The sequence below is a fragment of the Podarcis filfolensis genome, assembly GCF_964270895.1.
Source record: "Podarcis filfolensis genome assembly, chromosome: 15".
NCBI lineage: Eukaryota > Metazoa > Chordata > Lepidosauria > Squamata > Lacertidae > Podarcis > Podarcis filfolensis.
Genome location: NC_139618.1, coordinates 13151524 through 13173604, shown reverse-complemented (window position 1 = coordinate 13173604; position 22081 = coordinate 13151524). Strand labels below are relative to the sequence as shown.

Here is a 22081-nt window from a genome sequence, read left to right as displayed (position 1 = left end):
GCCGCTGGAAATAAGAGAAAAGTTTGTCAAGTCTTAATTTTTCTCCCTCTCATAACACTAGAACTCATGGGCATCCAATGGAGCTGAATTTTGGAAGATTCAGGATAGGTAAAAGAAAGGACTTCTTAAACTGTTAAACTGCGGAACTCCCTTCCACAGGAGGCAGGGATGACAGCCATATTGGATGGCTTTAAAAGAGGAATGGGCAAATTCATGGAGGAAGAGGAGAAGGCTATTATGGCTCTGCTCTGCCACCACAGCTTGAGACGGCAATGCTTCCGAAAACCAGCTGCTAAAAACCAAGTATGTGAGTGGTGCTGTGGTCTAAACCACTGAGCCTCTTGGACTTGCCAATCAGAAGGTTGGTGGTTTGAATCCCCGTGAGGGGATGAGCTCTGTTCCAGCTCCTGCCAACCTAGCAGTTTGAAAGCATTCCAGTGCAAGTAGATAAATATTTTTCCATGTATAAGACGACCCCTATTTTTTTAAAACCCAAAATTAAGAAATTAAGTTGTTTAGCTTTGGGGGTGGGTCACTTCTGCCAATCGCTCACCCGCCTGCCCACCACTGCCAATTGCTTGCCACAGCCACTGCCGGTCGCACACCTTGCCGCAGCCAATTGTCTGCCCACTCGCTGCCACCAACCGCCCACCCTCCCACTTGCCACAGCCGCCAATCGCCTGCCCAATTGCCGCAGCCGCAGCCAATTGCCAGCAGGCCTTGCCTCAGCCACCAATCACCCACCCAATCGCTGCTGCTAATCTACTGCTTGCTGTTGCCATTAATCGCACGTCCCCCCTCTGCATTCACTATCCGTGTATAAGATGACACCCAATTTTTGCCTATTTCTTTATTTTAGCAAAAAGCATCGTCTTATACATGGAAAAAAATACGGAAGGTACCGCCAGTGCTTTTTTTCTTTCTGGGGGTACGCACGCATACCCCTAAACATTTTGTGAATCTAAGTTTGGCCTCATTGAGGGGCAGTATTTCAATATGAGTAGGAAAATGAGAGTACCCCTAAACATTTTTTAAGAAAAAAAGCACTGGGTATCACTGTGGTGGGAAGGTAAACGGTGTTTCCGTACGCTCTGGTTTCCGTCACGGTGTTCCATTGCGCCAGGAGCGGCTTAGTCATGCTGGCCACATGACCTGGAAAGCTGTCTGTGGACAAACACCGACGAGCACCCCACCTTATAGTTGCCTTTGACTGGACCTAACCATCCAGGGATCCTTTACCTTTTTTTTTTTTACGTTACTGGAAACCACAGGAGGGGAGCAGGCTCTGGTGCTCAGGTCCTGCATGTGGGTTTCCCAGAAGAGGCATCTGGTTGGCCACTGTGAGAACAGGATGCTGGACTAGCTGGGCCACTGGCCTGATCCAGCGGGTTCTTCTTAGGATCTTATCATCAGAGTTCAAGGACATGTTCCAGTCAGGGAGAAATGCTCAAGGACAGTACAAAGGAACACTGGTGAGGACTTTGGCAGAGCTGGGGTCCCAAGGACCAGACAGGAGGTCTCGAGGGCCGCATCTGAGGTTGCCAACAAGCACCCCAAAGCAATTTAACAATGAAAAACATTGCAGTAGTGTCTCATACCTCACGTTAGCGAACTGTGGAAAAGGCTCTAAGGATTGAAAGTGGAGATGCTATGTGTATTTTTCTCTGTTTGCTTGTTTTGTAACACGAGGAAACCTTTAATGAAAACACCGACGGACATAAACAACAACCGTTTCAAATCCAGTACAATGCAGGTTGGGATTTAAAAGGAAAACTCTCGCTAGAATTGGAAGGCATTTGGTAAGCACCGAAAAGGTAATAAGAGGCAGGAGGATGTTGCAGAAGGAAGGAGCTGCCCCACTAAAGGCCTGATTCTGGCATCGTGAGGGCCAGAGAGAGAGAGGCCTGGAGAGTTTCAATTAGCAGTGAAGAAACCAAACTGATTACAACAACAGTCCTGTCAGGTAGGCTAGGCTAAGTTAAGATATGCAGAGAAGCAGCAGGTCTTTTCAATAAGTGGGGCAGCAATCCCCATACAATGTACTGGGCCCAGGAAATCCTGTTAGCATCCATGCCCCCCCCCCCCAGTCTTCAGGGTCTCCTTGTTCTATATCAGTTGCAATCAACTGAAAAGTTCACAACGATCCATATAGACTGTCACATGCAAATGTTAAGCAAATCTGTGCCCATATTTGGACAAGCAAAGATCTGAGGAGAGAAAGGCCCCAAGGCAGGTTGAGCTGCCTACCTGAGACCAGGCTCCTCACAATTAGGAAGCGCCACTCTGCTAAAAATAACCAATAGGTGCGGCCAAGCTGACCTCAGCGCATTGGAAGCCTTTTGCTCACCTGCTTGGGCTTGTCGGCGTGTGATCTTTCAGTCACACACTTGAGAACTTTCCCTCGACGTTTTGCGTTGTGTTTCCGTTGCAAAAGGGCTAGGTTTCGACAAGGCCCCAACCCTGCGCTGCGGGTGCGGCCGAGTCCTCATGAAGGACGACAGCTGTGTTGCCTGTCACCATTTTCTTTCTGGGCAGGGTTTTGGGTCTTTTTAATGGGAGTGCAATGAGCAGAAAGAAAGTCGACCAGCGTAGCGTTCTGAAATTCTTCGACAGCGCATAATTCTGGAATCCTGACCCACAAGGTGTGGCCACGCGGCCACCGGCTTCAGAAGGAGATGAGACATATCTGCTAGGAAAGAGATGTCTCTCGACAACTATTAGCCGCAAGAAACCAGTAGAACCTCCAGGTTCGGATGCACTCTCTCTCCGATGTTGACCCAGTGTGTGGCAGCTGTGAAAAAAGCAAAATCCATGTTAAGGATGATAAGGGCAGGAACTGAAAATAAAACTGCCATTATACAAACCTGCAATCGCATATGGAATGCTATGTACAGTTCTGGTCACCTTGCCTCAAAAAGGATATTGTAGAGTTGGAAAAGGGCAACTCAAATGATAAAGGGGATAGAGAAACTCTTGTATGAGGAAAGATTGCAGTGTTTGTGACTTTTAAATTTAGAGAACAGCGTAACCCCCATCCGTCCCTATTTGCCTGGAACATCCCCGGAATTACAGAAGCCATCCTGGCTTCTGATTTGATCCTGGAACGTCCTGGTGATGAGCGGGTGCTTGCAGTGGTGCCACGCTCTCACGCGAGTCAGCTGCCTCCCATGAGAGCGCGGAAGACGCACGTCTTTTGGTGCCGCACTCTCGCAATTGCCAGCTGGCTTGCGTGGCAGCGCTGCTCCAAAAGACACACTTCTTGATTTTCGTCAGATTAACGTTGGAGACTATGGGACAGGAAAGAGGAGGCAGGATCAAAGTTTATAAAATCACATATATATTTTTCTCTCTCTAGTAAAACTAGAACTTGTAGATGTCCAATGAAGCGGAATATCAGAAGATTCAGGAAGATAAAGTTCTTCACATGGCACATAATAGGACTCACTTCCACAGGAGGCAGAGAGGGCCATCAACTTTAATTGGACAAATCAATCAAGGAGAAGGTTATCAATGGCTGCCACCCATGATGGCTCTGTCTTGCTTGTGAATACCAGTTGGTGGAAAGGTGCTCTTAGGCTCAGGTCCTGCTCATGGTTTTCTGTTTGGGGCATCTACTTCACCACGATGAGAACAGGATGCCAGACTAGATGAGCCATTGGCTTGATCCAGCAGGCTCTTCCATCATCAGTGGCAAGGAAAGTATTGTGTCCCTTAACTGGTGACTCCACGCTGCTCAGTGTGCTGCTCAGGTGAAGCGGGGAGGCCAAATGGGGACTGCCTCCAGTAGGGGGTGGCAGCTGCAGAGGCGCACCCCTAACTTTTTTTGAACCTGGGGCAGTTGCTCGAGTAACCCCCCTCCCCCATGCTACACCCCTGTCTTACGTTTTCATGACCCAAGAGGATCTTTACAACCCAAGTGAATGTGCAATAATAAAAATCGCAAAAGCTGGTCAACATCAGAAGGCAATGCTGGGAAATGTTCCCTGGTCTGTGCGAGTGAGAGTCCATTGGCCTCTGCTCTGTGGCACAAAGGGTCTCTCATCTCCCTTGTTCAGCCCCATCTCATTCTGGCTTCTTCTCACCATTCTATGGATTATACAGTGAGGGAACTGCCAGAAGGCCCTCAGAACTGGACCTCCATGTCTGGGCTGGACGATGGAGTGGAGATGCTCCTTCAGTTACAAGCTAGTTGCCATTGGTAGACTTCCTCACCGTGAATTTGTCCAGTCCTCTTTTAATGCCACCCAGGTCGCTGGCCATTACTGCCTCCTGTGGGAGGGAGTTCCACAGTTTAACACTGCGCTGTGTGAAGAAGGACTTTCCCTTCACAGCCTAGGACCCTCGTACTTACGGGACCGCCTCTCCCGGTATGCCCCACAGAGAGCCTCAAGGTCCATAAATAGCAACACCCTAGAGGTCCTGGGCCCTAAGGAAGTTAGATTAGCTTCAACCAGAGCCAGGGCCTTTTCAACACTGGCTCCGGCCTGGTGGAACGCTCTCTCATGAGACCAGGGCCCTACAGGATCTGATTTCTTTCTGCAGGGCCTGTAAGACAGAGTTGTTCCACCTGGCCTTTGGCTTGGAGCCAATTTGATTCTCTCCCCCCCTCCTTTCTTTTTCCTTTTTCCTTTCTCCTCCTGTGATGAGGCTGCATTTTAATATTTTAATGTTTCAATATTTCAATGCCGTATTTTAATCTTGTTTTAAGCTGTATTCATTCAACTTGTTTTTATTATTGCTTGTTAGCCGCCCTGAGTCCGGCCTTGGCTGGGGAGGGCGATGTATAAATAAAAATTATTATTATTATTAATCTGTCCTGAATCTTCCAACATGCAGCTTCATAGGATGTCCACAAGTTCTAGTGTTATGAGGAGGGGAGGGAGAGAAACCAAACCTTTTCTCTATCTGCTTTCTCTTCCTTCTGCCCCCGAATCTACCAACATTCAGGCTCAAGGATGCCAGGCCAGAGCGTGACATCCCTCTGAGGCAGGTGTCGCTTCCTCTTGCCTTTAGAAACCAAGTGTCTCTAAGTGACGCCCAGAGAATGCCAATCCACGTGAGGGACCTTCTCTCGCTCCCACCAGCCCCTGGGCACACCCCTCTTTGGCACGGTCGGTTGGATCGCTCACGCTCCATCTCTCCCTCGCTCTCCAAAACAAGCCGGACTTGTTTGCTGCCAGCCCTCGCCCGTGTGTATGGAGGGGTTGTGTTTTTTTTAAAGTACAGCTGTCTAAAAACTGAATGACAAATGTGGGCGAGGCCCAGTGGGGCAGGACCACAAATAGGGGCAGGAGGCATCTTTCTGCTCAAGTCTCCTGGTGGCATTTTTGTGTGAGAGACCCAGAAGGAGGAAGGACAACCTGTGGGAAGCATGCTTTTCTCTGGGATACTCTTGGTGATGGGAATCGGCGTCACAGCTGAAAAAGGTAGGGATGTTCCTTGCCTTATTCAATTTATGGGGACATTGATTTATTTGTAAAATGCATTTTTGCCAGAGAGAGAGAGAGAGAGAGAGAGAGAGAGAGAGAGAGAGAGAGAGAGAGAGAGAGAGAGAGATCACTAATAATTCAACATCAGGAAGAACCTTCTGACCATAAGAGCTGTTCAACATTGGAACAGAGAATACTGGGCTCTCCTTCCTTGGAGATTTTTAAGCAGAGCTTGGGTGGCCATCTATCATGGAAGCTTTAGCTGAGATTCCTGCATTGCAGCAGGCTGGACTGGGTGGCCTCCAGAGCCCCTTCCAACTCTATAATTCATTGATTCTGTGATTCGCTCCAGGGTGAGCTACAACAATTTAAGAATGCAATACGAAAACCAGTTTTAACAAATGGCTGTCAAGAGAATAGCTTGAGTCCTGATATATGTATATCTGTGGTGTCAAAGGCTGTGGTCTGGAGGAGCGTATTTAAGATACAATAGAAGGTACATAACGCAGGTGTTCAGCACACTTCTGTGGGAAGGGAGTTTCTCAGTTTAGGGATTGCTACAGAGAGTGCCTTCTCCCATCCACGCTCCTGAATTTACAAAGACATTTATTTGTTGGTTTTATTTGTAAAATTGCAGACACCTCTTAATGTTAAAAGGTTGCACACAACAAGTCTGTGCCACTAATGTGACTGTACCTTAAGTTCTGCAGAATATAAATTATGCAGAATATATTAGGTTGTTGATAAAGATATTTGTAATAGCATAATAAGACCAAACACATCTGTATTCCAATGTATGGAAATGTAATTGAGTATTTTTATTTCATTTTTATTCTCGTTCACATTTTTCTTTCTTCATCACTATTTTTTTATAAACGAAATTTTTCTATTATAAACAAACAAATACAGTGGTACCTCGGGTTAAGTACTTAATTCGTTCCGGAGGTCCGTACTTAACCTGAAACTGTTCTTAACCTGAAGCATCACTTTAGCCAATGGGGCCTCCTGCTGCTGCTGCGCCCCCAGAGCATGATTTCTGTTCTCATCCTGAAGCAAAGTTCTTAACCCGAGGTGATATTTCTGGGTTAGCGGAGTCTGTAACCTGAAGCGTATGTAACCTGAAGCGTATGTAACCTGAGGTACCACTAAATAAAAGCTCTACACAAAGTAGACTTTTTGAAATTAACGGGCCATGGTTTATTAATTTCAGTGGGTGTGCTCTTGTGTGTGCTCTAATGTTAGAAATACCCCCACCCAATTTTTATGTTTCTTTTAAATCTCTAAGCAGTTTACATAAAATATAATGGAGCGGGGAGTCAATATAAATTAAGAAAAGAATACAACAGCAGTGTTCAGACAAGACTTTTGAAAGACTAAATAAAAACAGTTTAAAGCTACATAATAGATAAAACTGAGCAGTTAACAAAGACTTTGTAGCCCAGTTGAAGTTAAGAAAAACGCAGCAAAATTTGGACTAGTTTATATACAGTACATGCTTTGGTTGGCAGTGTTTTTATTGATGCCTTTTATGATGGTTTAATGTTTAATCTCTTTGCGATGTTTTGCAGGAAGCAATTGATAAATGAAACAAATAATAGAATGACAGCTACAACCTCTTGTTTATAGAGCTCTCCCTCCTCCCCAGATTTCCCCTTACCCAACTGGCACACCCTAGGGACATGCCATCGGTTTGGAAAGGGTGGCAAAGAATTTTGACCTCTTGAGAAACGATTAAAATAGAAGTGGCAGGGTGGTGTGTAGACGTGGGGGGTAAAAACTTTGGAGAGGGGGTGATAAGATTCCAGAGGAGGATTAACTTTTTCATTTAGAGAATAAACCTCAGAAAGGTAGGCTCTGGATTTCTCTAATTTATGCCTCCCATAAAATGCAATACATTGTTTTAGTAACTTAAAGGGTGGAAAGGCAAGAGGGGGGGGGGAGGCTTTTAATTAGGCCAGTAAACTGGGCATCTCTCTCCCCTCAATCCCGTTTTAGTGGAACAAGTCCTTAAACAAGCCACACACATTTTTACAGTCCTGGGTGAGGTGTGCTAAATATTCTATGCTCCATTAGGGAAAGGGAATTTGCAGGGAGGGCAAACGGTAGACGAGTCCCTTCAGAAAATATGGTGAGAATTGAGGAGTGGAATAAACATGCTTTCCATAGATAACAGTATTGCAGATTCATAGAAGTGTAGAGTTAGAAGGGATCTCCAAAGGTCTTCTAGTCCAACCCCTTGCAAAATGCAGGAGTCACAGCTAAAGACAGATGGACACCCAACCTCTGTTCAAAATCTCCCAGGATGGAGAGTCCATCTCCTTCCAAGGGAGCTCATTCCATCTTCGAACAGCTCGTGCCACCAGAAAGTTCTTCCTAATGTTTAGTCGGAATCTCCTTCCTTATAACTCGAATCCATTTGTTCTGGTCCTACCCTCTGGAGCAGCAGGAAAACAAGCCTGTTCCCTCTTCCACCAAATGGATTATCATCTGCACGAACTTTTCCTTCATAGCTGTCCTGGGGCTGCAGAGATGGAGTACAGGGTCTCTGCCATCAGCCAGAAAAATAAAGACATCTGGGAATATGCCTCCCGGGAACAAGTAACAACAAGGGGAAGAACACTTGCAAGGACATCAGAACCAGTGCTTGAAGTTGCATTCTTTTCCTCTTCCCTCCCAATCCGTTTTTCCTTTTGTGCCACACCCTTCAGATTGTAAGGCTGAGAACAAGCACCTTATTAGCGACTGTTGCAAGCAGGTTTCCTGCTTGGCAGGGGGTTGGACTCGATGGCCCTTGTGGTCTCTTCCAGCTCTATGATTCTATGATTCTATTTTTTTTATATATAATAATATTTTATTAGGTTTAACAATAAAAAGATACAACCAAACTTACAACAATAAAACACACACACACAAAAAAAGACACAACAATACAATCTTTCACAATACATAGAATACAAACACAACAAATAAAATAAGGCAAACACAAATCACTCTTTTCTAGTTATTCATCTTTGATTAACTTATTTTCCTGACTTCCTCACACCTCCCTTTTTTGTATCCCTCTTTAACAATTAGTTCAGCAAATTCATATCCTGCTACTTTATCCTTAAATATTTTATCTCCCAAATTTATAGTTTCAAATTTTTATCTCTTGTTACTAGAACCCCTTCATTTTATTTCAATGTCATCCACATTCATACATTTTACAATACTTCTGTAAATAAATTTTAAATTTCCTCCAATCTTCTTCCACCAACTCTTCTCCCTGGTCTCGGATTCTGCCGGTCATCTCAGCCATTTCCATATAGTCAATTACTTGTATCTGCCATTCTTCCAAGGTGGGTAGATCTTGCGTCTTCCAGTGCTTCGCAATGAGTATTCTTGCTGCTGCTGTAGCATACATAAAGAAAGTTCTATCCTTCTTTGGCACCAATTGGCCAACTATACCTAGGAGAAAGGCCTCTGGTTTCTTCACGAAAGTGCATTTAAGCACCTTTTTCATTTCATTATAAATCATTTCCCAGAAAGCCTTAATCCTCGGACATGTCCACCAGAGGTGAAAGAATGTACCTTCAATTTCATTACATTTCCAACATTTATTCTCGGGCAAATGGTAGATTTTTGCAAGCTTGACTGGGGTCATGTACCACCTGTACATCATTTTCATAATATTCTCTCTTATGGCATTATATGCCGTAAATTTAATCCCAGTGGTCCACAACTGCTCCCAATCAGCAAACATAATATTATATCCTATATCTTGTGCCCATTTAATCATAGCAGATTTTACCATTTCTTCCTCAGTACTCCATTTCAGCAGCAGATTATACATTCTTGATAATATCTTAGCATTGGGTTCTAACAGTTCTGTTTCCAACTTTGATTTTTCCACCTGAAAACCAATTTTTTTATCTTGATTATAAGCCTCTCTTATTTGAAAATAATGTAACCAGTCTCGCACCTTCCCTTTGAGCTTGTCATAACTCTGCAATTTCAACTTGTCACCTTCCTGTTCCAAAATTTCACAATACTTTGGCCATTTCGCCTCCATATTATGTTTTTTCATAGCTTTCGCTTCCATAGGTGATAACCACCTTGGGGTTTTGTTCTCTAAAAAATCTTTATATCTTGTCCAGACATTAAATAGTGCTTTCCTGACAATATGGTTTTTAAATGCTTTATGCGCTTTAACCTTGCCATACCACAAACATGCATGCCACCCAAATACATTATCATAGCCTTCAAGATCTAAGATGTCAGTGTTCTCAAGAAGTAGCCATTCCTTCAACCAGCAGAAAGCTGCTGATTCATAATAAAGTTTGAAGTCCGGCAGGGCGAACCCCCCTCTGTTTTTAGCATCAGTAAGTATCTTAAATTTTATTCTGGGCTTTTTGCCCTGCCAGACAAATCTAGAAATATCTCTTTGCCACCTCTTGAAACAGTCCATCTTGTCAATGATTTGTAGTGATTGAAACAAAAACAACATTCTCGGCAATATGATTCTATGATTCTAAGCCGCTCTGGGAAACTTTCTGCTGAAGAGTGGGATTAAAAAAAAAAAAACCCCAACAAAACCTTTAATAAGCAAAATGAACAACTCACTTCCTTTTCTCGTTGCCTTTCTCTAGTGTCGGTAGGATATACGCCTCGCCTCACTTCCAAGGACCTGGCCGCAAAGATCACTTCCTCCACCTTCACTTTGGAACAACCTCGCTGCGTCTTCAACAAGTTTGTCGATGCCACCGATGAGATATGGCTGCTGGTCGCCCGCAGCAATGGTACGTTGTGTGTGATTGGTTGCAATTATATCCCGCCTTTTTCTCCATTGAGCTCTTTTTTTTTTTTTGTAAATCAATTTTTATTGGTTTCTTCACAATTAATTTCCACAGTTAAGTACAAAAGACAAATCCCCGCCCGCCCCCATCCCCATTCACAAACACCTTTCAAAACCTTATCTTTGAGGTTCTTTAAACCTCATGACTTCCCTCCATTCCCTCTTCGGGTTCCTTATATTAACAAAATTCTTCTGCATTTCTATACACATATTTCATCAATTCTTCTTCTTCTTCTTCTTCTTCTTCTTCTTCTTCTTCTTCTTCTTCTTCTTCTTCTTCTTTATAAATAATTTTTATTAATTTTCCAACATACATTTATAATATCCAACCTAAATTTATCACATATTTTCTCTTTTGGACTTCCTTCAGCCTCTCTAACAATCATCCATTATTCAATTTTTTAATTACACATTTCCTAATCTTTATATTGCATTTTATATACCTTCACTCTCTTATTTTTCTTCAACACAATATTCCTCAATCTTCTTCTTCTTCTTCTAATTTTATTCAAATTTTTCTGATTGCAAATGTGCGGTTACACATATACAATAATTATTTCACATTATTTTCCCTAACTTTGGCATATTTAAATTTCACTGGAAGGCAGCTATCAGTTAAATCAGATTTAAAATCCAGCTCACCTTCCTCACAATCTCCTCTTAGTCTCAGGGGCTGTAATTTCTGCCTCACTTCAGCCACCAAGGCATTCCCAAATATTTTTTGCCTACCGCCCATGCCAACCATAGTTACTTCTGACTTTTCCTCCAGAAATTCCACCAGTTCCTTCACAATTTTTTCTCTTATGTCCTCCCTCTCCTGTTCAGGAACCCCACGGAGTCTTAAGAGATTTTCTTTTTGATGCATCTCAAGCATTTCCAGATCATCCTCTATCGTCTCTTTATGCCTATAAAGGAGTTCATGCCTTCCTGCGCTTGCACTATTTTTGCCACATTGTTCCTGTTAGGGTCGCCCAGCAAGGCCTGGCGAATAATCCATTTTTTCCTTATTGCCCCTTACAGCGGCAGAAAGCTGCGCTGTCCTCAGATCCCCTGAGGAGCTGCCCTATCAGTCGTTCGAGAACAATTCCTGTTACATGACTCTGGGCACTGCCCCAGCCAACTACCCCTGCCCAGCGGAAGAAAGCAGCAAGCTCACTGTCTTGCGAGTGGGGAACGAAGTCGGCTGCAAGACGGATCCCGCCAGGCCAGATTGCAATGGCCCCCTGCCTGAGCCAGGACCCTACAGGTGAGTTACCTATGTCAGGTGATTCCCCCACCCGCCACTCAAAGTTCTGATAGTGTCTCTGTTTTCTGAATTAAACCAGTACTGCATTAAAGCACTGTCTATAAGGTTTGCTTGTTTGTTTTCCATTTGATGCAGCCGCCCTCAACAGGAAGCCTTGCCAGGTGTGGTTGGACTCCAACTCCCATCATCCCTGATCATTGGCCACACTGGCTGGGGATGATGGGAGCTGAAGTCCAACGACATCTAGAGCAGTGACTGCCAAACTCCCCACCAACAACACTACCACACCGGGCCTCTTGAAAATGGCCGAGGGTCTTGGAAGACAACTTAATGGTTCTATTTTTCTCCCAGTAAAACATTGTTGACATGCAATGGCATTTGATGGCTGACATGTAATGGACGGGTGGAAGGGGAGGAAATTCGATTCAGTACGCTGTTAGAAAGTTGGTGCCACTTTGAATCTATTTTGGCCTGTTGCTAGTTCAGTTTTTCAGAAGTCCTACGTTATCACTTTTCATTTTCCTTAGTGATAATTTTGATTGCTTTATCTTTTTTTGTGTAAACTGCCTTAAGGGTTGTTTGTTTTCTGCATTCCAGTGGTGTATAAATTCTGTGAAACAAAAAAATGAAATTAGAGCCAAATCTATCATATTTGTGCTTTCCGGGAAAAACACACGAGGCCTTCCAGCCTGTGGGAGTGGGGGGGTTACCTGGGAAGAGTCCTGAGGACTGGGAGGAGGAGGTGTCAGAAACTGAAGAGGCAGCAGAGTTTAGTGAGCAGGAAGAGGCTGTGGCAGAGAGCAGTCTAGGGTGAAAAGCAGAGGAGGAGGCTGGAGAGGAGGAGGGCAAAGAGGCAGAGATGAATCAAGCTGCTGAAGAAGCCAGGGGGTCTCCCCCTCCTGCTGCTACCAACTCACTTCCCCCCTGGTCTCCCAGAACCAGAAGAGGTATGAAGAGGGCGGAGCAAAGACAGGCAGAGCAAGGAAGTCTCAGATTGCTTGGGGGAGGAGAGGAGTCTTAGAGACTGTGGGAAGTAAGGGCCATTCAGTCCTTACAACTGCCTCACTGGGGTAAGACCTACTGGGTAGAATTGCTGTGATCACTAGGCCTGCACTGTTTTTGTTTCTTGAATAAAAAGCTAATCTCACTGACACTGGGTGTTTTATTGCTGACCTACCCCTGGCCCTAGCTCCTGACAATCTCCAGGGAGGACTCAAGGTGCCTCTTAACTCTCTCTTTAAAAATATATATATATTAAATTTTCTGAATTACATTTCAAAATATTCATTTAAACAACCTTAAATCAATGGCTTCCCTTCTTCTTATGTGATTTGCATACCATACATCCTTGCATATTTTACATGAACTAAACCATTCAGTAATCCATTGTTACATCCATCAGAACTTATTTACTCTGTTGAATTTATCTTAATGCCACCATTGTTTTTAAATGAACACAATTTTCACTATATATTCAGTAAACATTTTCCAGTCTTCTTTAAACGTGCATTCTTCTTGTTCTCTTATTCTAGAAGTTAAGTCTTCAAGTTCTGTGTATTCCATCAGTTTAAGTTGCCATTCTTCTTTGGTTGGGACCTCCCTCGTTTTCCATTTTGGGGCTAACAAAACACAGGCTGTGGTAGTAGCATACATAAATAGCCTTTTTTTTTTTTTTTGGACACCTGGGAATTTCCCTCTGAATTATCCCCAACAAAAAGGACTCTGGGTTTTTTTGGGAAATGTACTTTTAAACTCCCCCCCCCCAATTCACTATATACCATATCCCAATACTCTTTTACCCTTTTACAAGTTGCCCACATAAGATAAAAGGTACCCTCAACCTCTTTACATCTCCAACACTTACCTGATTCGACTTACACATTTTAGCAAGTCTACTCAGAGTTAAATACCATCTGTAAATCATTTTCAGGTGCCCCTTATCTCAAACCCTGAAGGGAGATGCTGCCAGCCAGTGTCAACAATCCTGGGTCAGAAGGACCAATGGTCTCTTTCAGTCCCAGGCAGCTTCCTTCCTTCCTTTATTCATGTGACTTGGAAGAGGGTATTCCGACTCCATCAAGTTCTTACCTTTCTCTTCTCAGAGTGAAGTTTCTGGCCTTTAATTCTGGAGGCCCCACAGCAGAGTCGAGATGGTCGGATCCCATTACACTGATCCAAGGTAACTGAACTGGACCTGCTGGGTGCAATCCACACCATGCCAAGCACGTTGGAGACCCCTCAGTTTCAATAGGACCACTGCAGATGCCTTCAAACGCTTCCCTATCACTGTGTGCAGATACATGTTTATCACTAGAGGGCCGAAGGACTAGGAGTGCCTTTTATCAGCTCGGCCTGGTTTGCCAACTATGGCCAGTCCTGGGCAGGGATAACTTGGCCACTGCAGTCCATGCTTTGGTAACCTCAAGGCTGGACTACTGCAATGCGCTCTGTGTGGGGCTGCCCATGGGACTGGTTCAAACGCTCGAGCTGGTGCAGAATGTGGCAGCCAGGTTGCTGATTGAGGCAGCTGGCCAGTAGCATGCAACACCTTTGTTAAAACAGCTGCACTGGTTGCCCATCTGTTACTGAGCCAGGTTCAAGGTCCTTGTCTCAATTTACAAAGGCCTGAAAAAGTTAGGTCCAGGGTACCTCAAGGTACCTCAGGCTCAATCACAGAGATAATCTGCAGAGGCATTGCTAGCCACACCTGAAGTTGGCGATGTTCATTTGACAACGAGAAACTGAGCCTTTAGTGTCTTGGGCCCAGTCCTGTGGAACTCTCTGCCACTGGAGATTCAGCAGACAACTTTTCAGTGGCAACTTTTAAACGCCTGCTGAAAACTTTTCTATTCTGCCAGGCCTATGCACGCAATTACCATTTGCTGCTGTCTGTTTTTAACTTTTTTGCTTTTAACTTGTGTTTAACTTTTTTATGCTTTTGATGTATGGTTATATGGCTTTATTGCTGTAAACCATTTTGTTATACTTTTGTGATATAGCGGCAAACATTTTTTATTATAAATAAATAAATAGTCCCCCACCACCTCGGTTGCGATGCTCAGGAATCAGGGGGTCACCAACCTTTCTAGACCTCTGGGTGCATATACATATATGACACTGAGTATGCCATTCCTTCTAGTCACTTTTCAATAGAACGGCCCGTCTGACAATTACAGCTTTAAATGTATTCTCTTGTCCTTATCAGAGAAGGATCCCGAGACGATCGACACATCCCCTGAGCGGCGGAGCGCAGGAATGATTGCCATTGCCACTATCCTCTCCATCCTCTCTGCCATCCTGCTGGCTGCCCTCATTGCTGCCTTGGTCTATAAATAGTACGTTTCTATTTAGAATTGCGTAGGGAATTGACTATGGCCTTGCCTGAAACCCAGTGGCCGTGTCACCCTGGAGTTAAGGGCCTTTGCTTGACGTCTGCAGCTTGGCTTGCTTACTTGAGCCTTCTGGAGCATAGGACATTAGTCATGCCCAAAACAGAAACGAATGGAGATGGCTAGCACATTCACTTCAATGGGTCGCCTCTGAGTAGGACTTAGCTGAATGTCTGGGCAAATGTTTAATCCTATATTTGATGCATTTTTGTCTAGCAGAGGAGGAGGAGGCAATGTGGTGGGGAGACATCCACAAGGGTGGGTGGGTGGCAATGAGCAGAGGTGGCTGGATCTGCCACCTGAGGTGACCGCCTCACCTCATGGGCAGGCCGGAGCCTGCCTTTAAGTAGTACAGGAGTTTCCCCAGTTTAATTGTGAAGTGTTTCTTTTTCATTTAACTGAGTCTACGCCCAAGCTTTTCCTCCAAAGAGCTCAAGGTGGTGTATACTGTTATCCTCGTTTAATCCCAACAACAACCCTCTGAGGCAGGTTAGGCTGAGAGACTGGTCCCCAAGATCCCCCAGATAAAGCTTCATGGCCAGGTGGGAGGATTTGAACCCTGGTCTCTCTCAGGTCCTCGTCCAGCCCTCTAACCGCTACACCACCACTGCCTCTCCCACGTCGGTGAGGTTGAGGCCCGACCCGACCTTACGCGATCCTCACAAACCATATCAACCTCATTCTTCCTTCTGCCATTCCTTTCCCACAGTTCGGACGTCTGCGGCAGCGCCGAGATTGTCACCGTGAGGGATACAGCAACAATCACCCGCTACACAACCCACCATATATATGACCAGCCTGGCCGAAACTTGTGAGGCCCTCTGTTTCGGGACAATCTGTCGACGGTATCCATCTTCCCTTTCCCCTCCCGCTGTGGCTGCCTCAATCCCTTAGACTCTCTCAAGGAGCTCAGCTGAGACATTTGGCCTTTGGACGTACATCCCATTCCTGAGTCCCTCTTGGAGGAGCTCAGAGGAGTTGGCGGAGTGGAGGGAAGAGGAAAAACTGAGCGATCATCTGTGAATTACGCACTTTGGGATGTTTTCTTCCCTGAAGATGGATTTTGGCGACACCTTCTGCCTAAGGGAGAACCCGATGCGACAGTGGTTGTGTCTTAACACATTGAAATAATTCTGTATGTAAACAGCAGCAGATTTACGCTGTTCCCAATGAATGAATAAGTATCCACCATCATTTTAAAAGATGGGGGGGCGGGGAGAGAGCTTTCGGCGTTGTTGTTTTTCCAATTAAGCATCATAGATGTGGTGGTTGCGGGCAGAGTATACCAAAGATACAGAAGAAGAGAAGCTTCAGGGCCGGGGTGTCCCTCAGTTAAAGACGTCTTTGTTTGATGAATGGGATGGGGTTTGTTTGAACCTGAAAGGAATATCTCACAGGAGAAAAGGGACGCACACCTTGTTTTCAGGCATCTGTGGGAGCAACAGGCATCTTCTTAAAAGAGGCTTTTGAGTGCCTCTTAGAAGATGGTGCCTGTCGGCTGGGAAGTCTGGCGGTACTGTTATTAAAATATAATCTATATCGTTTTAACCTGCTGTTGCCTAGTTAATCGGGGGCAGGCACCATTCAAAGCTGCAGAATGGAGAAATCAATGCAACCAAGGGTGTGGACTTCCAGGTATGGTTGGACTACAACTCCCATCCAGGGGCGGCCCGGCCCGTTTCACCGCCTGAGGCAAAACAGGAAGGTGCAGTGAGAATGAGGGCCCTCATTGTCCTTAGAATCGTAGAGTTGGAAGGGACCCTGCAGATCATTTAGTCCAACCCCCTTCAATACAGGAATAGCCAGCTGTCCCGTACAGGGATTGAACCTGCAACCTTGGCGTTATCAGCACCACACTCTTACCATCTGAGCTACCCAGGTCTTCACAGAGTCCAAGAGCATCTGAAGGACTACAGATTAGGCGCTCCTGGACGACACATTATAATCCTACACTTGGAAAACACCACACCATCAAATGGCCACCTTTCCCACAATCAAACAAGCCCAAAAGTCAAAATAATCAACCCATCCTTTTGGGGATTCCTCTACCGCTTGGGCCAGGCAGGTGATTCCAAAATAGAGGGGTCTTTCTTTGGCGTCACACTTACAATTCTCCCTCCGCCTCTACAATCATTGTGTTGTCGTTTTTTGCAGAACATGCTAAGATCATCCTATTTACGGAAGCAGAAAGGCAACCGGTGTGTGTGTGTGTGTGTGTGTGTGTGTGTGTGTGTGTGTATTTCAACCTAATGGGTGGCAAATCCCCAACTGCGGAGCCTAATTTCCTGACCCACCCCAAAACACTTATTTTTCTTCCTGATTCCCTAATTTGGCAGCGGCAGAAAGGAGAAGAAGTGGACTCAGTACTGGCGTAGGCGGAGACAATTTAGGAAGGGGGAAGATATAGCCACACCCACTTGGGGCCACACCCACCACTGGCATACGGCCCCCGGGGCAGTTGGCCAAGACTGCATGTGGCCCTCGGGTCAAGGAAGGATAGTTGCTTCTCCCGTAACCGACCCATTAAGTATCGTTTAACTGAAAGCAAACCGTGATTTCTTCTTAAAAGACAACAGTGTGAGCATTCATTCGTATGCACAGTAGAACTATTACCAATTCATTCTGCACATTTTCCGTTCTTTGATCTGTTCCATCCTATTTCTGTATCAAATGGCTTTTTAAAATAAAAGAAAAGCACAGGTGTTTTTTCATTAAAGTATATTTTAAAATGCAAATTTTACATAGGGTGGGCAGCATATTTTGCATGTATATCTCAAGCACCCTGGATATTTGTACATTTTTGAGTCGCAGCAAAATTTGGAGAGATGCAATAACTGGCCAATAGCTGTGATCTGCAAAATTGGCTTGGTCCCCATTCCAATGTGGCTCATACGAAATCCTCCACCTTCCCTACTCTAAAGTGAGGAACTGCAGTATCAGTCCAGCACAAATGAAGCCTTCTAAAAGGAGGGTGTACACAATCAAGAAATAAGCCAAGACCCTTTGGACTTCCTGGAGGACCGCGGCCGCTATCCCCCAGCTTTTCTCTGGCCCAAACATGGCTGAGGCAATGCACTCTCCTAAATCACCATGGAACATGGAGTCTCCAAGAGTCCTGGTAGATGAAAGCAGGTCTAGAGAGGACAGGCTGGGGTTCTGGAATGCCTTATCTTGTTTCCCTTTCCATTAAATTTGCTGTTGTGTTCTTCCTGTGAAAAGTCAGAAAGAAAGGGTTTTGGGTTGTTTTTTTTACATTATTATTTATTTACAATCTCAGAAGGCACTACACAAAAGGATAATGGATGGGGAGGGAGGAGGAGATATGCAAATGTCCAGTTACAGGTTCTTTCCCCCTTTTTTATTTATAATCATAAATAAATAAGAATAAACATGTGCACCCACCACTGGGACCATTCCATTGTAACTATCCAACCTCCCAAAATTTCAACACCTCTTGCAATTCCATTTTAACAGTACAAATTCTAAAAACACCTTCCATATTTCCTCAAAACAATTTCTCCTGTATATTCCCTGTCTTACCATAATGGCACATGTTAATAGCTACTGTATATCCCACACCTCTTTATACCATTCTTCCATTTTATTTTCTGCTTGTCCCTTCCACTTCCTGGCTATAACAATGCATGCAGCTGTCAATAAATTTGTGAGCGAGTCCTTCATAGCCTGCGAAACTTCCACCCCGTCGTAAATTGATAATAATGCTGCCTCTGGACTTTCGGTCAGCTTTAACCCAGTGATTTCTGATATCTCCTTAAACACCCTTTGCCAAAAAAAAAAAAAAATGTACATATTTACACCCCCACCACATGTGAACATAAGTCCCGGTTTCCTGGCATCCCCTCCAGCACAACACCAAATATTCCTTGTTTATTTGATTTACAGGCTCTTCTAATGAGCAACGGGTGGAACAATTCAAAGAGAGGAGATGTCGAAAGTTGCCCATTTCTCAGCTGTGCTGATGGAGGGGTATTGCTTTCCTTCTCAACCCCTCCTCAGGCGGCAGTTCAAGGCAGGAGAAGCCTGGCTTCTCAGCAGAGCTGGGAATGGCCTTCGTCCCTTTTCTTCTGTTGCCTTGACCCTCACGCTGAGGAAAGTCAGTAAGCATTTGTGAGTCTTCTGTCGTTCCCCTCATTCATGTTCCTAAAGAAAGGGCCATGTCGCTTTAAAAAAATTAAAAATTAATATGCAAAAGTTTAAAAGGCGCAAGGAAATAGGATCATAATATATTAAGGATGGAATAACAAATAAAGTGAATAATGCATGTTGTAAACAAAAATTGCCCTTTTCCCTTATGGGGTATCCAAGAGCCCATATAGTGTCCTTACATAGGTTCCCTATTGGTAGGAGAAGATAACAGAGGCCAACCAGAGAATATCGAGAAGCAAAGCAGCTAGTAAGCCTGATCTTTATTGATCTGTTGCAACAGGGTGCTCCCCTCACCCGCAGGAGAGAGGAGGAACCCAGAACAATGTCGCGCAAGGCCTTATAAAGACTTTTGAAATTGCCACCCTGTAGATCAAGACCACCCCTAGAAACATCATACATACATCACAGAAGGGGTGTAACCTAAGACCACCCCTCAGATACATCATACCTACATCACAGAAAAGGCGGTCTTAAAACAGAATTTTGAATGTTGTTTTTCTCCTGTCTGGCAGGTTACTTGGTTGGATTGCCTGGGTAGCCTGGCCAGTCTTTTGTAATGATAAATACTTAGTTCCTGAGCCATGTCACAGGCTCACACCCTATTCATATCTTAAATGTGCCCTTAAGACAGGAATTGTGAGGAAAGAGACAATGGGGAGGTTTCCCACTTTGACCTTGCAGAGAAAACATTTGCTCAGTTTAGGAATCAAAATGGTTCCAGGTTGGTCTTCCTGTGCTGATCTATGTACGTGCTTGGTTGGTACGCTTATGAACGTTACCATATATCTAAGACCTCAAAATTCCTATCACACGCAACAATAACAAAAATAATAGTAGGTAAAGAAGATCGCACCCAGGTGGAGGGAAGTTCTGGGCTGTGGGGGAGGGAGGTGAAGGGATTAACTGAAACTGTTAAAGATTGGTATAGGATTTAAGAGATTCAAATTTTCATAAAGATTCTATAAGGAAAGCAGAAAGCAGCAAGAAATATCAAGTAAAAGTATTGGAGAGGAGATCAGTGTAAATGAAAACATGAGACTTATGGTTTTGTTACATATGATTTTATTTTGGAGTTGTCTATTTTGGAGTTGTTTGTTGTAAAGAATGTATATTATGTGAATAAAATAATAAAGGATGAAAAGTTAAAAAAAAGAAAAAAGAAAAGAAAGGGCCATTTCGTATGTTTCCTTGTTTTAGTTATTCAGCATATTTATAGCATCCCCTTCGTCACAATGAATCCCAGGGCAAGGGGGGGGGGGGTTGCATGCATGTTGCATAAAAACACATTGGAAGAAGATCAGAATATAAAATAAATATAAACAATGAGAACTAAAGTGGGCCAATCGCATCCTATCAACAAATTCACTAATATTCTGCAGATTTATTTATTTTATTTCATAAAATTTAAATACTGCTTGATTGTAAGGAAAAAAATTCTCAGCACAGTTAGGCAAACAGGTCAAAGTCTTCAAAGCGGCACTGAAAAGAATATTCAGAAACATTATGTGCTTCCAGTTTTGGCATTCAAATTTTGATAGGAATTTAGAATTCAGATTTTAACTCTGGGCACCCCAAAATTTGAATGCTTATTGGCTTCTGTTATTTTGTTTTGAATATTTGGGGGGGGCAGGCATCCCATATGAAATCTCAACAGCTGTAAGTAAAGCATTTCAAACTTATTCAAACAAGCAGATCATTGTGTGGTCTGCTTGTTGCAAGAGGGTTAGAAGAAGTCAAGTGCTGTTTGCAACTAAATGGGATAAAAGGGTCAAACAATTTGTATTCCTAAAGCTACACTGCTGCTTGACTTTTGTGAGTTTAAAAACTCTGCTATTTAGGGCTCTATCTTGCTGGAGTTTAGCTTCACATTTTGAACCCAGAGGATTCTTTTGTTATTTACCGCCCCAACCCACCGATTCACATTTCCCCCCATATCTCTTTCCACTTGGTTTTAATGCATCTATGTGGGGTTTATTGTCTGCATGTTTGTTTTGTTTGAAGTCACTTTGGGTTGCCCTGACCAAGATAAAGCAACTAGCAATTTATTCATTCATTCATTCATTCATTCATGTCAATAATCACATGCTGGGAGAAAATAAGACCACCTTTAAGGTGTCTTTCAAGTCCCCCAGCAATTTCCAAGTGGTCCTGGAGGGTGGAGTTTGGGAACCACTGCTGTAGACGTTATTGGACTACAAATCCTATCAGCCCCAGCAAGTGTGGACAATGGTTAGGGATGATGGGAGTTGTAGTCCAGCAACATCTGGCGGTGCCTCAGGTTCGTGGGAAGGCTGGTTTGGAAGATCCGCTACTACCCAGGAACCTGTGCTAATATTGAGGACTAACTTTGCGGTTTTAGCATCTGGAGAGACCCTCTGTCCACGCACAGCACAACATACACACAGATATTGAAAGTTGTATAGTACCAGCAAAATGAATTTGCGACCCCTCTGGATGCCACATAAAGCACCTGCAGCTCCAACCTGGTGCCTCTGAGGTTTTTTTGTGATTAACAAAAATAAAGCGCAAACATAACAAAGAGAGAAACACACACACACACACACAGAGAGAGAGAGAGAGAGAGAGAGAGAGAGAGAGAGAGAACCACAAAGTGTCACAGCCTGTAAGGACAAAAGTGCAAGGATACAGCACAGCTCCAAATGGAAAATAAAGTAATAACTTGTTCAAAGATTCCCTTTACAAATAATAAAGTTTTATATATATAAAAAATAAAAAGTATTCTCCACCTGTGAGTTCCATTATTATTGTAAATAAAGGTTCTATATATTCTTAAATGAGCCAGATGAGCATATCTGGATGGCACTGAACAACCATGTGCTTCAACGTATAGGAAATAAAGTCCTGCCATACGTCAAAAAAGAACAGTCCTTTGAGCTCTACCCTTTAGATACTTTTGGTTTACGGCAGATCTCTTCAAGAAGGGTAATTTGCCAAACCCTTGAACACCAGCAACCCAAATGATTTAGGATTAAAGGTCTTCCAGGATTTGGCAACA

General features: G+C 44.0%; 1 protein-coding gene across 1 annotated transcript; it reads left to right on the top strand.

The window, feature by feature from the left end:
• The first annotated feature begins 4777 nt into the window (after nt 1-4777).
• Nucleotides 4778-17607, top strand: LOC310750163 (uroplakin-3b-like). The gene is made up of 6 exons (XM_083588026.1): nt 4778-5426; nt 10058-10207; nt 11284-11509; nt 13612-13688; nt 14715-14844; nt 15608-17607. The coding sequence occupies exons 1-6, from the start codon at nt 5372-5374 to the stop codon at nt 15711-15713; spliced, it is 744 nt and encodes a 247-aa protein (XP_083444152.1). The 5' UTR covers nt 4778-5371; the 3' UTR covers nt 15714-17607.
• Nucleotides 17608-22081: the final 4474 nt, after the last annotated feature.

Coding starts and splice junctions, on each gene's coding strand:
- LOC310750163 (XM_083588026.1), top strand. CDS start 5,372: ATGCTTTTCTCTGGGATACTCTTGGTGATGGGAATCGGCGTCACAGCT. Junction 13,689..14,714: donor TCCCATTACACTGATCCAAG/GTAACTGAACTG, acceptor TGTCCTTATCAG/AGAAGGATCCCGAGACGATC. Junction 14,845..15,607: donor GCTGCCTTGGTCTATAAATA/GTACGTTTCTAT, acceptor CCTTTCCCACAG/TTCGGACGTCTGCGGCAGCG.